This window comes from Hypomesus transpacificus, chromosome 11 (genome assembly GCF_021917145.1).
Source record: "Hypomesus transpacificus isolate Combined female chromosome 11, fHypTra1, whole genome shotgun sequence".
In the NCBI taxonomy this organism is placed as follows: Eukaryota; Metazoa; Chordata; class Actinopteri; order Osmeriformes; family Osmeridae; genus Hypomesus; species Hypomesus transpacificus.
Window position 1 is genome coordinate 859,092 of NC_061070.1, and position 13,896 is coordinate 872,987.

Genomic DNA, 13,896 nt, shown 5'->3' on the forward strand with positions numbered 1-13,896 from the left:
CTCCTTTCTTGGAATTTGTTCCGCTGTACTGAGGGGGCTAATGAGGTTTCTGTGAGGTGGGCTAATTTTAGAGGGGCTCCAGGTGTTGGTGGATGTGGAGAAGATAAGAGTTATTCCAGTCGTCGTCCCCCTCCCCACATCTCTGCTGAGGGCCCGGGGGGTGAGGGTGGGGGGTGAGGGGTAAGGGAGGGGGGGGGGAGCTTCCTGGGAGTTGATGGGGGGGTGGGGCATCTGTCACTGAGTACTCATTTTAGCTAAACTCCACGGGAGAAAGGTTGAGGACAGCTGCTTCTGGTACCTGGTACAACACAACACACACTCACACACACACTCACTCTCTCATTCGCATACACGCACATGCACACACACACACACACACACACACACACACACACACATTACTACTAGTCCAACAGGGGGGGAAGACAGGTGCATCTCCTCCAGAAACAACAGTCAAGACATCTTGGAGAAAAAACAAACCATGTCCTAGAACAGTCTTGGATTTCATCCACTGGGTGGGAAAACACATGTCCACACTAATTACTTTGTCTCTCTCGTCACCGTTGTTGCCCTACTCCCCCACAAAGATGGGGTGATGCAAGGGCAACTCTTTTGTACGCTCCATACAATGACTCATGCTGTACAATGAGAACATTCTTTGGAAATGAATCTCCATTTGAATAACAATGACAGAAAAGAAAGCAGTCCTGTAATAACAATTACAAAAACAAAACCGTTTTCACCCTCAACACTTCCCATACACCACCAACTGCAATCTGAAACGTAGACATGTTTCAGTACAAAAGGAAGAGGAGGTTGGTTGTGAGTGAGGTGGTGTTGCAGACCTCTCCCTGGGTCTGTGTTCAGGCCGGACTGAAAGCGTGGTTGTAGCATTCAGAGTAAATCTGTCTATCTGGGTCGTCTGCGTCGTCTAAACCCCGGCCGGCTGACTCCTGCGTCAAGGGTTCGATGTCCTCATCCGATGTGGAGGGATGAGTGAGGATGATCCTTGGGATCTGGGAGGGAGGATTGACGAGAAATGGAACCAGATTCAGGAAACAAATTATTAAAGAGAAATGATACAACCTTAACCTAATTTGACACAATCAAATTTGAGTCTACAGTAAATGTACAAACTGAGGTGGGAGGTTGAAGTGGTGAGCAATAATTGCAAGGAGTGAGCAGGTTGATAATAACGGGGGTCAGTCACTGAGATCAATGTTACCTCATGCTTCTACAGTGGGCTACCTGCATTTAGCAGAATAATTGTTATTTGGAAATTTGTCGGCTAAACAAAAACCATTAGGGTCCTGAAATGTAACCTTATTTGCAACCAAAAAGACAAATCTGATCTAGGGTCTTGCAATTTACATAGGTCATGCCTTTGAGTATAGAGCATTCAGATTTTAAGTGGTAATTTGATCATAGCAGTAATATTGTAGTAAGTACTAAATCCATGGCAATCCTGTCTGGTTTGAGACACTGAGGAAGTGACTCCTGATCGATCATAGCACAAACACAAATGTTTTTCAGTAGCATAAGAAACTGTGCACCCTCACAAAGAATAATAAAGTATTTTTTCCCCACCCATACGTTAGGGGAATGTTTAGTGAGAATGCTGTGTAAAATGTTCATACACTTGTTTACAAGCACATTCTGAACCCTAAATACATTTAGTCACAAAAACATTTTCTGGCCAGTGTCAAAGCATTGCTAATTCACGTTCTACAGCATAAAAGTAAATTGACGGTGTCTATTTGAATGCAAATGGATATATATCAATTTCAACAAATTAGCATATTGTTGAAATAATAATTTACTCAATCCAAACAACCAAATTGCAGTTTGCAGTCCACCAGGAATGCACAACAAAGAAACACGATTTGTGAATTTGTTTGTAGATGCAGAGTTCTGTTTTTGCAGGTGAAAACATATGAACAAATGAAGGGCACAGCTTTCATGTAATGAATCATGGCTGTAGAATACAGACCTGTTGTGGTGCCTGTAACCCACAGTATGAATAATGGAACAGGGGTTTCTGACGACAGCACAGATGGGCAGCATCAGAAGCTCACTGTGCTCTGAGAAGGTGTGGTAAGACATGGCTCTTACCGTCATGGTGTTCTTCACCTGCTGTAAGGTGTCGGTGAAGGACACCTCAGGAGAGCGACCAAACAGCCTCCCATTCAGGCTCCTCTCTGGATCAGCCTGCCACACCAACACAAGCAAGCGACATTTCATTGGAAAGAAAAACAATCATTTGAAATGTTGTTAAGGTGAGAAAGGGGAGGTAGAGGTGTTTGCAACAGATTGTGATATAAAGCTGAAGGTAGAAAACTTTTGGGAAATCCCCCCAAGAATAAACTCATAGCAGAAATTCTTAATTGAAAAAAAAAAAGGAATATCGAAAACCCAAATGTTCTGCCAGTGAACCCACTCTGAATTATGATTGGTCAGCTCACCAGTCCATTGCCATTACAGACAACTGCCTCTATTCTATTGGTCAGGAGCTTTCTCCCCACAGAGGAACTCTCCCCAGCCAATGGCTGCGGCGGTGGTTGTGAGAGGATGCTTCCATGTCCCCCCTCATGTTGTTGGTCCCCCGGCACCTCCATCTCCGCGGTGACACGGGTGGTTGTTGTGGCAACGGCGTCTCTTAGGAAGTTCCTCTGTCTAAGGACCATCATCTTAATACAACTCCCAGCATTCCTCAGGGCGCTGACAGCCTGGTGATGACTCACTTCCTGCATGTCTAGACCATTTACCTGGAAGACGGGAGGGGGGGGGAGTTAACTTTGAGGGAGATATTCTAACACACCAAATACAGCTGCTTCATCTTGTAGCTTTAACATTACAGATACATGAGGCAGGGGGAAAGGAGAAACCAGGGAGAAGGAGAGAGAGAGATGAGGCAGAGGAAGGAGAGGAAGGAGAGGAGGAGTAGAGGCAGGGGAGGAGTAGAGAGAGATGAGGCAGAGGAGGAGGATAGAGGAGATGAAGGAGAGGCAGGGTAGGAAGGGGAGAGGCAGGGGAGGAGGAGGAGGAGATGAAGGAGAGGAAGAGGACAGGCAGGGGATGAGGAGGAGAGAGAGATGAGGCAGAGGATGAGAATAGAGGAGAGGAAGGAGAGGAGGAGGAGAGGCAGGGGATGAGGAGGAGAGAGAGATGAGGCAGAGGAAGGAGAGGCAGAGGAGGAGGATAGAGGAGAGGAAGGGGAGAGGCAGGGGAGGAGGAGGAGAGGAAGGAGAGGCAGGGGAGGAGGAAGAGAGGAAGGAGAGGCAGGGGAGGAGGAGGAAGAGAGAAAGGAGAGGCAGGGGAGGAGGAGCGAAAGGAGAGGCAGGGCAGGAGGAAGAGATGAAGGAGAGGCAGGAGAGAGGCAGGGGAGGAGGAGGAGGAGGAGGAAAAGAGGAAGGGGAGAGGCAGGGGAGGAAGGAGAGGCATGTTGAAGCAAAAGTGAAGACAGGAGAGAGTGATGAGGAGGTCAGGGTTGGAGGAAAGAGAGAGGTAAGGTGTGAGAGGTCAGGGTGAGAGGTCAGGGGTGAGAGGTCAGGGGTGAGAAGTGTGGGATCAGTTCCAGGTCATTAAAGCTTGTCAAGTGCCTCAGTTCTCATCCTCTGGAAATAACACCTCTATTAATACCAACCTCCTTCAGACTGTTTACCGCCCTGTTTATAATTAAATGTTGTTCACATATTCAGCCCAGTGTTAGATCTTGCACATACATTTATTTAGGCTTTGATTTAGAGTATTTTTGGATTGTGTTTTGTCAAGGAACTATGACAGGCTTCAGTGTGAGTATCCTGTTGTCAAAGATCGCCCCCTTCGGTGCAGCAACAGTACTGCAGCAGCAAGTCCCACTGCCTGTCATGAGCTAGGGGTTAAACACATACGTATGAATGAAGGGCTAGGGTTAGCAGGGGGTTAGTATAGATACCATATTTTTCGGAAATAAAACCGCGATTTAGAACCCAATTTTAAATGTTTCTTGTGGCGGTGCGGTTTATATTTTGAAGCGGCTTATAGCACGTTTTTATGACAAAACAACAGTAGAAACACTTTTTTCGTGAATGCTATTTAACCCGTTAAGGAGTTAAGAAGTAGCTTCCCATATATGTGATCGTTCGAACGCGGGTCTCACAGCGTAACGTCGCAAATATGCGTAGCCGGTGAAGCCACCTCCCGGAAATTCGTTTTTGCAGGTTGGGATATCTGGCATAGCACGATAACATTGCTACGAGTATTATACTAGCTCACTTAGCCCGGAAGCTAACTAAAGCTAGCTAGCTACCGTTTTGGAAAAATTACTTACCCTTTGGGGACCGTCGGAAATATTTAGAACTCACGCGTCTACAGGTTAATATTAGTTCATTCTAGAGCTGTCAAACGATTAAAATATTTAATCACGATTAATCCCATTAATGTCATAGTTAACTTGCGATTAATCGCAATGAATCGCATATTTTATCTATTCAAAATGTCCATTGATTTCTATTTGTCCAGTTATTTTTTCTCATTTTGATGCTCTTATCAACATGGAAAAGTGGATCGGATTGCTTAGTGCAAATATTTTATTTTATTGAAAAAATTGCAATCTCCTGGCTTTGACAAGGGGGCGGAGAATTTGCATCAGCTGTGTGCTCGGCCATCAAGTGGTATTTCAGACTGGACATGCTGCGATGATGGGTCAGTTCACAACGACAAAACACACAGATCACTTTGGTCTTACCAATGGAACCATTTGGCAACTTTTTAAAAGTAAATGTTCCATTCAGAATTTTGTTGGCATCCATTTCGGCGTCCACTCAAAACGTAACGTTAGCCTACTACTCTTTAGCCGGGTCGCAAGCCCAGACAAGTGTGTGCGGCGTGCCTGTTGTTTTGTTTCCGGTGTAGCTAATCCGGTGTGGTGTTGTAGTTTTTTTAATGTCAGTAGAAAGTGCAACAGTGCAACAGCATGTGAAAAAAACTAAAGTTTGCTTGGCCAAAGAGAACGATAATCGCGCGGAAAACAAATTGACCCTGTTAAAATGGGTTTGTGTTAACGCCGTTAATAACACGTTAAACTGACAGCACTAGTTAACTCCCGGGCAATAGAAAACATACAATACGCACTTCCTTACTTTTGTTTTCGAAGTGTGTTCCACAATGGCATGCTATACTGCCTATACTCGTGCATTGCTTGGTAGGCTATCATTGTTCCCGTATCAAGTGAGTGGGTTGCGCTTTATAGAAAATTCGGCTTATTTTCCCAAAAATACGGTAGCTTGGGTTATGGTTAGTGTAGATAGCTGGGGTTATGGTTAGTGTAGATAGCTGGGGTTATGGTTGGTGTAGATAGCTGGGGTTATGGTTGGTTTAGATAGCTGGGGTTATGGTTGGTGTAGATAGCTGGGGTTATGGTTGGTGTAGATAGCCGGGGTTATGGTTGGTGTAGATAATTGGGGTTATGGTTGGTGTAGATAGCTGGGGTTATGGTTGGTGTCGATAGCTGGGGTTATGGTTGGTGTAGATAGCTGGGGTTATGGTTGGTGTCGAGAGCTGGGGTTATGGTTGGTGTCGATAGCTGGGGTTATGGTTGGTGACGATAGCTGGGGTTATGGTTGGTGTAGATAGCTGGGGTTATGGTTGGTGTCGATAGCTGGGGTTATGGTTGGTGTAGATAGCTGGGGTTATGGTTGGTGTAGATAGCTGGGGTTATGGTTGGTGTAGATAGCTGGGGTTATGGTTGGTGTAGATAGCTGGGGTTATGGTTGGTGTAGATAGCTGGGGTCCAACCTCGAGGACTCTGTCTCCAACATGGACCCCTGCCTTCTCAGCTGCACCTCCTGCAGAGACCCTGGATATGAATATGCCCTGTGAGAGAGAGAGAGACAGAGACAGTGAGAGCAGTAGTACAGAGCTGTATAGAGCAGCAGTATATAGAATCAGTGTAGAGCAGCAGTATACGGTTTGTATAGATAGAGGAGAAGTGTAGAGCTGAAGTATAAAGCACTAGTATAGAGCAACAGTATCAAGCAGTATAAAGCAGCAGTATAGAGCAGTAGTATAGAGCAGCAGTATAGAGCCGCAGTAAAGAGCAGCAGTATAGATCAGCAGTAAAGAGCAGCAGTGTCAAGCAGCAGTGTAAAGCAGCAGTGTAGAGCAGCAGTGTAAAGCAGCAGTGTAGAGCAGTAGTGTAGAGCAGCAGTGTAAAGCAGCAGTGTAGAGCAGCAGTGTAAAGCAGTAGTATAGAGAGCAGTAGTAGAGCAGTAGTATAGAGAGCAGTAGTAGAGCAGTAGTATAGAGAGCAGTAGTAGAGCAGTAGTATAAAGAGCAGTAGTCGAGCAGTAGTATAGAGAGCAGTAGTGGAGCAGTAGTATAGAGAGCGGTAGTGGAGCAGTAGTATAGAGAGCAGTAGTAGAGCAGTAGTATAGAGAGCAGTAGTAGAGCAGTAGTATAGAGAGCAGTAGTAGAGCATAAGTATAGAGAGCAGTAGTAGAGCAGTAGTAGAGAGAGCAGTAGTAGAGCAGTAGTAGAGCAGTAGTATAGAGAGCAGTAGTATAGAAAGCAGTAGTAGAGCAGTAGTATAGAGAGCAGTAGTAGAGCAGTAGTATAGAGAGCAGTAGTAAAGCAGTAGTATAGAGAGCATTAGTAGAGCAGTAGTATAGAGAGCAGTAGTAGAGCATGGTATAGAGAGCAGTAGTAGAGCAGTAGCATAGAGAGCAGTAGTAGAGCAGTAGTATAGAGAGCAGTAGTGGAGCAGTAGTATAGAGAGCAGTAGTAGAGCAGTAGTACAGAGAGCAGTAGTATAGAGAGCAGTAGTAGAGCAGTAGTATAGAGAGCAGTATTAGAGCAGTAGTATAGAGAGCAGTAGTAGAGCAGTAGTAGAGCAGTAGTAGAGCAGTAGTATAGAGAGCAGTAGTAAAGAGAGCAGTAGTATAGAGAGCAGTAGTAGAGCAGCAGTAAAGAGAGCAGTAGAAGAGCAGTAGTAGAGCAGTAGCAGAGCAGTAGTAGAGCAGCAGTATAGAGAGCAGTAGTATAGAGAGCAGTAGTAGAGCAGTAGTACAGAGAGCAGTAGTAGAGCAGTAGTATAGAGAGCAGTAGTAGAGCAGTAGTATAGAGAGCAGTAGTAGAGCAGTAGTATAGAGAGCAGTAGTAGATTAGTAGTACAGAGAGCAGTAGTAGAGCAGTAGTATAGAGAGCAGTAGTAGAGCAGTAGTATAGAGAGCAGTAGTAGATTAGTAGTACAGAGAGCAGTAGTATAGCAGTAGTATAGAAAGCAGTAGTAGAGCAGTAATATAGAGAGCAGTAGTAGAGCAGTAGTATAGAGAGCAGTAGTAAAGAGAGCAGTAGTATAGAGAGCAGTAGTAGAGCAGCAGTATAGAGATTAGTAGTAGAGCAGTAGTATAGACAGCAGTAGTATAGAGAGCAGTAGTAGAGCAGCAGTATAGAGAGCAGTAGTATAGAGAGCAGTAGTAGAGCAGTAGTATAGAGAGCAGTAGTAGAGCAGTAGTATAGAGAGCAGTAGTAGAGCAGTAGTAGAGCAGTAGCAGAGCAGTAGCAGAGCAGTAGTATAGAGAGCAGTAGTAGAGCAGTAGTAGAGCAGCAGTATAGAGAGCAGTAGTAGAGTAGTAGCAGAGCAGTAGTATAGAGAGCAGTAGTAGAGCAGTAGTGCAGCAGTATAGAGAGCAGTAGTAGAGCAGTAGTAGAGCAGCAGTATAGAGAGCAGTAGCAGAGCAGTAGCATAGAGAGCAGTAGTAGACCAGTAGTAGAGCAGTAGTAGAGCAGCAGTAAAGAGAGCAGTAGTAGAGCAGTAGCAGAGCAGTAGTAGAGCAGCAGTATAGAGAGCAGTAGTAGAGCAGTAGTAGAAGAGCAGTATAGAGAGCAGTAGTAGAGCAGTAGTAGAGCAGTAGCAGAGCAGTAGTAGAGCAGTAGTATAGAGAGCAGTAGTAGAGCAGTAGTAGAGCAGTAGTAGAGAAGCAGTATAGAGAGCAGTAGTAGAGCATGGTATAGAGAGCAGTAGTAGAGCAGTAGCATAGAGAGCAGTAGTAGAGCAGTAGTATAGAGAGCAGTAGTGGAGCAGTAGTATAGAGAGCAGTAGTAGAGCAGTAGTACAGAGAGCAGTAGTATAGAGAGCAGTAGTAGAGCAGTAGTATAGAGAGCAGTATTAGAGCAGTAGTATAGAGAGCAGTAGTAGAGCAGTAGTATAGAGAGCAGTAGTAAAGAGAGCAGTAGTATAGAGAGCAGTAGCAGAGCAGCAGTATAGAGAGCAGTAGTAGAGCAGTAGCACAGAGAGCAGTAGTAGAGCAGTAGCATAGAGAGCAGTAGTAGAGCAGTAGTATAGAGAGCAGTAGTAGATTAGTAGTACAGAGAGCAGTAGTAGAGCAGTAGTATAGAGAGCAGTAGTAGAGCAGTAGTATAGAGAGCAGTAGTAGATTAGTAGTACAGAGAGCAGTAGTAGAGCAGTAGTAGAGCAGTAATATAGAGAGCAGTAGTAGAGCAGTAGTATAGAGAGCAGTAGTAAAGAGAGCAGTAGTATAGAGAGCAGTAGTAGAGCAGCAGTATAGAGATTAGTAGTAGAGCAGTAGTATAAACAGCAGTAGTATAGAGAGCAGTAGTAGAGCAGCAGTATAGAGAGCAGTAGTATAGAGAGCAGTAGTAGAGCAGTAGTATAGAGAGCAGTAGTAGAGCAGTAGTATAGAGAGCAGTAGTAGAGCAGTAGCAGAGCAGTAGCAGAGCAGTAGCAGAGCAGTAGTATAGAGAGCAGTAGTAGAGCAGTAGTAGAGCAGCAGTATAGAGAGCAGTAGTAGAGCAGTAGCAGAGCAGAAGCAGAGCAGTAGTAGAGCAGTAGTATAGAGAGCAGTAGTAGAGCAGTAGTAGAGCAGCAGTATAGAGAGCAGTAGTAGAGCAGTAGTAGAGCAGCAGTATAGAGAGCAGTAGCAGAGCAGTAGCATAGAGAGCAGTAGTAGAGCAGTAGTAGAGCAGCAGTAAAGAGAGCAGTAGTAGAGCAGTAGCAGAGCAGTAGTAGAGCAGCAGTATAGAGAGCAGTAGTTGAGCAGTAGTAGAAGAGCAGTATAGAGAGCAGTAGTAGAGCAGTAGTAGAGCAGTAGCAGAGCAGTAGTATAGAGAGCAGTAGTAGAGCAGTAGTAGAGCAGTAGCAGAGCAGTAGCAGAGCAGTAGCAGAGCAGTAGTATAGAGAGCAGTAGTAGAGCAGTAGTAGAGCAGCAGTATAGAGAGCAGTAGTAGAGCAGTAGCAGAAGCAGAGCAGTAGTAGAGCAGTAGTATAGAGAGCAGTAGTAGAGCAGTAGTAGAGCAGCAGTATAGAGAGCAGTAGTAGAGCAGTAGTAGAGCAGCAGTATAGAGAGCAGTAGCAGAGCAGTAGCATAGAGAGCAGTAGTAGAGCAGTAGTAGAGCAGCAGTAAAGAGAGCAGTAGTAGAGCAGTAGCAGAGCAGTAGTAGAGCAGCAGTATAGAGAGCAGTAGTTGAGCAGTAGTAGAAGAGCAGTATAGAGAGCAGTAGTAGAGCAGTAGTAGAGCAGTAGCAGAGCAGTAGTAGAGCAGTAGTATAGAGAGCAGTAGTAGAGCAGTAGTAGAGCAGTAGTAGAGCAGCAGTATAGAGAGCAGTAGTAGAGCAGCAGTATAGAGAGCAGTAGTAGAGCAGTAGTAGAGCAGTAGTAGAGCAGTAGTAGAGCAGCAATGCGGAGCTGCTTTGCAGCCCTCCGTCCTCTCCTGGGCTGGGACTAACCTCGTCTTGCTCCTTGTAGGGCAGCGAGCCCTTCCCTCCCGCTATGCTGATCCCAAGGCTGCTCCTCTGCCCTGACACCTTGATCTGCAGCTACCCAGAGAGAGCAGGGGAGGGAGGGAGAGAGAGGGAGGGAGAGAGAGGGAGAGACCCAGAGAGAAGGGGGAGGGAGGGAGGGACCCAGAAAGAGAAAGATTAGGTGGGAGACTAATTTATTTACTTCCACCATCACTAAAAATTCCTTCCTCAGAGACGTGTGACATTATACTGGAGATCTCAGAGAGCTAATTTTTCAACTAAACCAGCCTCTAAGCCCTGGTCCTCATGGCCTGCATGTTTGACATGTTTCCCTGCTCCAGCACACTCTGATTCTAATTAATGGATTTTTATTAAGCTCAGCAAAAGCCTGATGTTGACCTATTCATTTTTATAAAGGTTTGTTGAAAGGGGGCAACATCTAAGCACTTTTAGTACAAGAAAGGTGAATTTCAAATGGATTTTTTTATATATATCCTAATGAATAAAGCATGCAGACCTGGGTTGAGAAAGGCTGCTCTAACCCTAAAGGTGTATTCAGCTGATGGCTGAAGATGTGTTCTGTCTTAGATAGCCTGGAGGTTTGGGGAAGGTGGTGTTGGGTTACTCTTAATGGCACTTGGGAGATGAGTGGCTCTGAAGGAAGGGTCGTCTCCAAGGAAACGGCCGGGCTCGGCTTCCGATTGGAGGAGGGGAAGGGGCTCTCTGAGCTCTGTGGGGGGTCGCCATGGGGACCAGGGATGGCGTGGGCAGCTTTGTGGCGTTGGAGCTTCCTGTCGTCGAGGCGTTGGGGACGGACGTGCCTCGCTACCCCTTCCTCCTCTAAGAAACAGCCAGCAGGACCTCTCTTCATGAAGGGGGAGAGAGACAGAGAGAGAGAGACAGGTAAATGGATAGCATTTATGTAGTTCCTTTCTACCTTTGAAACACTCAAAGTGCTTCAATTTTCTTGCTTCTCTTTCTCCCATTCACACGGCGGCAGAGCTGGCATGCACGGTGCTGGCCTGCCCATCCGGAGCAACCTGGGGCTCAGTGTCCTGCTCAAGGACACTTTGACACATGGCCTGGAGGAGTTGGGGATCGAACTGGCAACCTTGCGTTTAATGGATGACACTATCTGCCCCCCTGAGCCACAGCCACCACAGAGAAAGAGACATGGAGAGAGAGAGAGAGAGAGAGAGAGAGAGAGAGAGAGAAAGACAGAGAGAGAGAAAGACAGAGAGAGAGAAAGACAGAGAGAAAGACAGAGAGAAAGACAGAGAGAAAGACAGAGAGAAAGTGACAGAGGAGAAAGACAGAGAGAAAGTGAGAGAGAAAGCGAGAGAGGGAAGGGTAAAAAGACACAGTGTCACTCTGGCACCACCAAGCGTGGCTATGAGAGATCAAGCTCACGTCCTCAGTGTGCTCCTCCTCCATCTCCTCCTCCGCCTCCCTCTCAGGGCTGGCGCAGCAGTTCAGCACTGTGTCGTTGACGGGGAACAGCTTGAGCGCCCCCTGCAGGCTGTCACTGGCGGCTCCCCACTGCAGGCCGGAGACGGGCCAGTTCTGGCTGCTGGAGTCTTCCCCGCACCCTGTGTGAGGCTTCCCCCTGGCCTGGAGAGAACAGCCAGAACATGGAGCTTATAGCTCAACACACCACTCCTCCACATTCCACCACCAGGGAACCTGAATGGCCTGTCTGCTGACATGAGGTACTGCCATCTGGGACAGCTGCTTGGTGTTAACCCTAATGCCTTAACGGACCGCTGAGGGAACATGATTGGTCCATCTTCAGGAGGAGCCTGTTAATGAAGTGTCAGTGATGACTTTGACAGGTCTGGAGAGTGCCGGGAGGCAGCACATGGATCAGCAGATGTTAGGAAGATTGGCAGCCCTCTGCTGGTTACTGTGTGAGTATGTAGCTGTGTGAGTCAAGGCTCTGGCTCCTGTTCTCTGACGGTGCTATCTCCCTCCCATTACCCCCCCCCCACCCTCCCTTTTCTTTTTCTCTCTCATCTTTCCGTTTAGTTTTTTTGTACTCCTGTGGTAAATTCTTCCAAGCTTCTTGCAGGATTCGTCATAAATTGGCTCCTGTTGTTCTCTACTGTGCCCAAGTATCCCACAAAGCTTCTGTGGTGTCCAGGTGGACGCTGACGACACCATGAAGTTCTTCACATGGACTTGGAGACTTTCATGCTGTGTGGACGTTCTCAAACCAAAATAGCACATTCAACCAGAAGAGGAATGACATCATAGTTGTCAGTGAGACATGAGAGATTCTCGGCTTGCTGTCACGGCTCAGATTTTGGCAACACTTTAAATGAACGTTAAATACATTTACTACCAAGTAACTACATAGCAATACCCTGCAAAACATTTTGGGTATATTGAAATTGCTATGTAATTAAACAGTATATTAAGTGATAGCGGTATTGGTTGTTACAAAAGTTGAAGGTAATATGGGGGAGGGTGTAAGGGGTGAGTTAAACGTAAAACGGGCGGTTTCCAAAAAGCCACGTGTTGACGTCAACTCGGTGGCTCCACCTTATTTGGCTCTGGTCTGTACCTTTTGTCACGCCACAAAATGTACATACACATCTGACCATATGCTCAACACAACCGCAAGCTGTTAATATGATTTTGTCGCTAACAGTTATTAGCAAGGCTAATGTCTCCTGTATCTAGCATCTAAAATGTATGATGATTTAGATTATGGCAATGGGTTTAATGTCATTTTATTTTCCTGACTGTTTCATTCGAATAAATAACCTGTGTTGTCATGTAAATCTACAATTCACGATGCATGTTTGCTCCGCAGCTTCGCTCGTTGTAAACCAAACCAATCAGGGCGCAGCTCATCTATATATTCATGAGCATATCATAAAAGGAGAAACCCTCTAGTTTAATTCCAGGGCTAATTTACAGGGTGCATTAGGGCTCATAGAACAGCACCCGGGACATTTTCAGCCCAACCAATGTTACATACCCTATTCAGAGACCTTAAGGAACAGTGTGAAATACCCTATAAAATCAGTCAATGACCCCTTTAAGTGTATTTGTACATCACTTAAGATAAATACAATAAAAACTATTTAGGTAACGTTAAAGTAAAGTGTTGCCCCTTTTTTGGTTTAATTTTGAGTACTTGCTACAACAAAGGCAGGAACATACTAACATGTTTCCATAGGAACATACTAACATGTTTCCAGATGAACATACTAACATGTTTCCATAGGAACATAATAACATGTTTCCAGATGAACATACTAACATGTTTCCATAGGAACATACTAACATGTTTCCAAAGGAACATACTAACATGTTACCAGATGAACATACTAACATGTTTCCAAAGGAACATACTAACATGTTACCAGATGAACATACTAACATGTTTCCAGATGAACATACTAAAATGTTACCAGATGAACATACTAACATGTTTCCAGATGAACATACTAACATGTTTCCAAAGGAACATACTAACATGTTACCAGATGAACATACTAACATGTTTCCAGATGAACATACTAACATGTTTCCAAAGGAACATACTAACATGTTTCCAAAGGAACAAATTGGCACTTTCCCCCCTCCTTCCCCCCTACTGGATGTACCCTCTTGCCTCAACCTATCACATCTTCAGGTTCATGGTTTACACAGTATTGTGCATGTGCAGACAGGAAGTGTAGACTGAAGCCCTCCCCTTCCAGAGAGATATACAGAAGTTCCTCTAGGAGACAAGGTCACTTCCTGTGCAGAGTGAGACATGGTTACATCCCTGTGCTGTCTGGGACAGCTGATGATAGCTGAGCGGTATCTTCAGTGAATCATTAGGCTTTCATTGTGCCAGGAATCATATCTTTAGAATCAAGGCTAGACTGTGACCTCACATATCATAAACACCCCCGTCTCCCCGTACGTACACCAGCATATTACACAGTCATACATGTTCACTGATGAGATGCAGCTTCATGTTCACACGGCAGCAGACAGATGGAACCGATGGAACAGACGGCCCAGGTAGGTGAGTCAGACCACAAGGTGAGACATGCAGGACTGGAGACACAGGAAGGGACGGGGTGGTGGAATGAACCCTTCGAGAGCATTTATAGATTCAGGTGAAATGTATTTGAAAATCTATGAAGTTTGATTTGATGA

General features: G+C 45.5%; 1 protein-coding gene and 1 long non-coding RNA gene across 2 annotated transcripts; one reads left to right on the top strand and one right to left on the bottom strand.

Annotated features, from left to right (window-relative positions):
* Positions 1-384: 384 nt before the first annotated feature.
* Positions 385-11,229, bottom strand: LOC124473894 (patj homolog). Its single transcript, XM_047029614.1, has 7 exons — positions 11,149-11,229; positions 10,364-10,603; positions 9,724-9,813; positions 5,776-5,853; positions 2,463-2,765; positions 2,113-2,208; positions 385-1,016 (listed from the first exon to the last, which is right to left on the bottom strand). The coding sequence occupies exons 1-7, from the start codon at positions 11,170-11,172 to the stop codon at positions 864-866; spliced, it is 984 nt and encodes a 327-aa protein (XP_046885570.1). The 5' UTR covers positions 11,173-11,229; the 3' UTR covers positions 385-863.
* Positions 11,230-11,364: 135 nt separating this feature from the next.
* Positions 11,365-12,517, top strand: LOC124473895. Its single transcript, XR_006956749.1, has 3 exons — positions 11,365-11,447; positions 11,571-11,645; positions 11,851-12,517. It is a non-coding gene; the product is annotated as an uncharacterized LOC124473895 (long non-coding RNA).
* Positions 12,518-13,896: the final 1,379 nt, after the last annotated feature.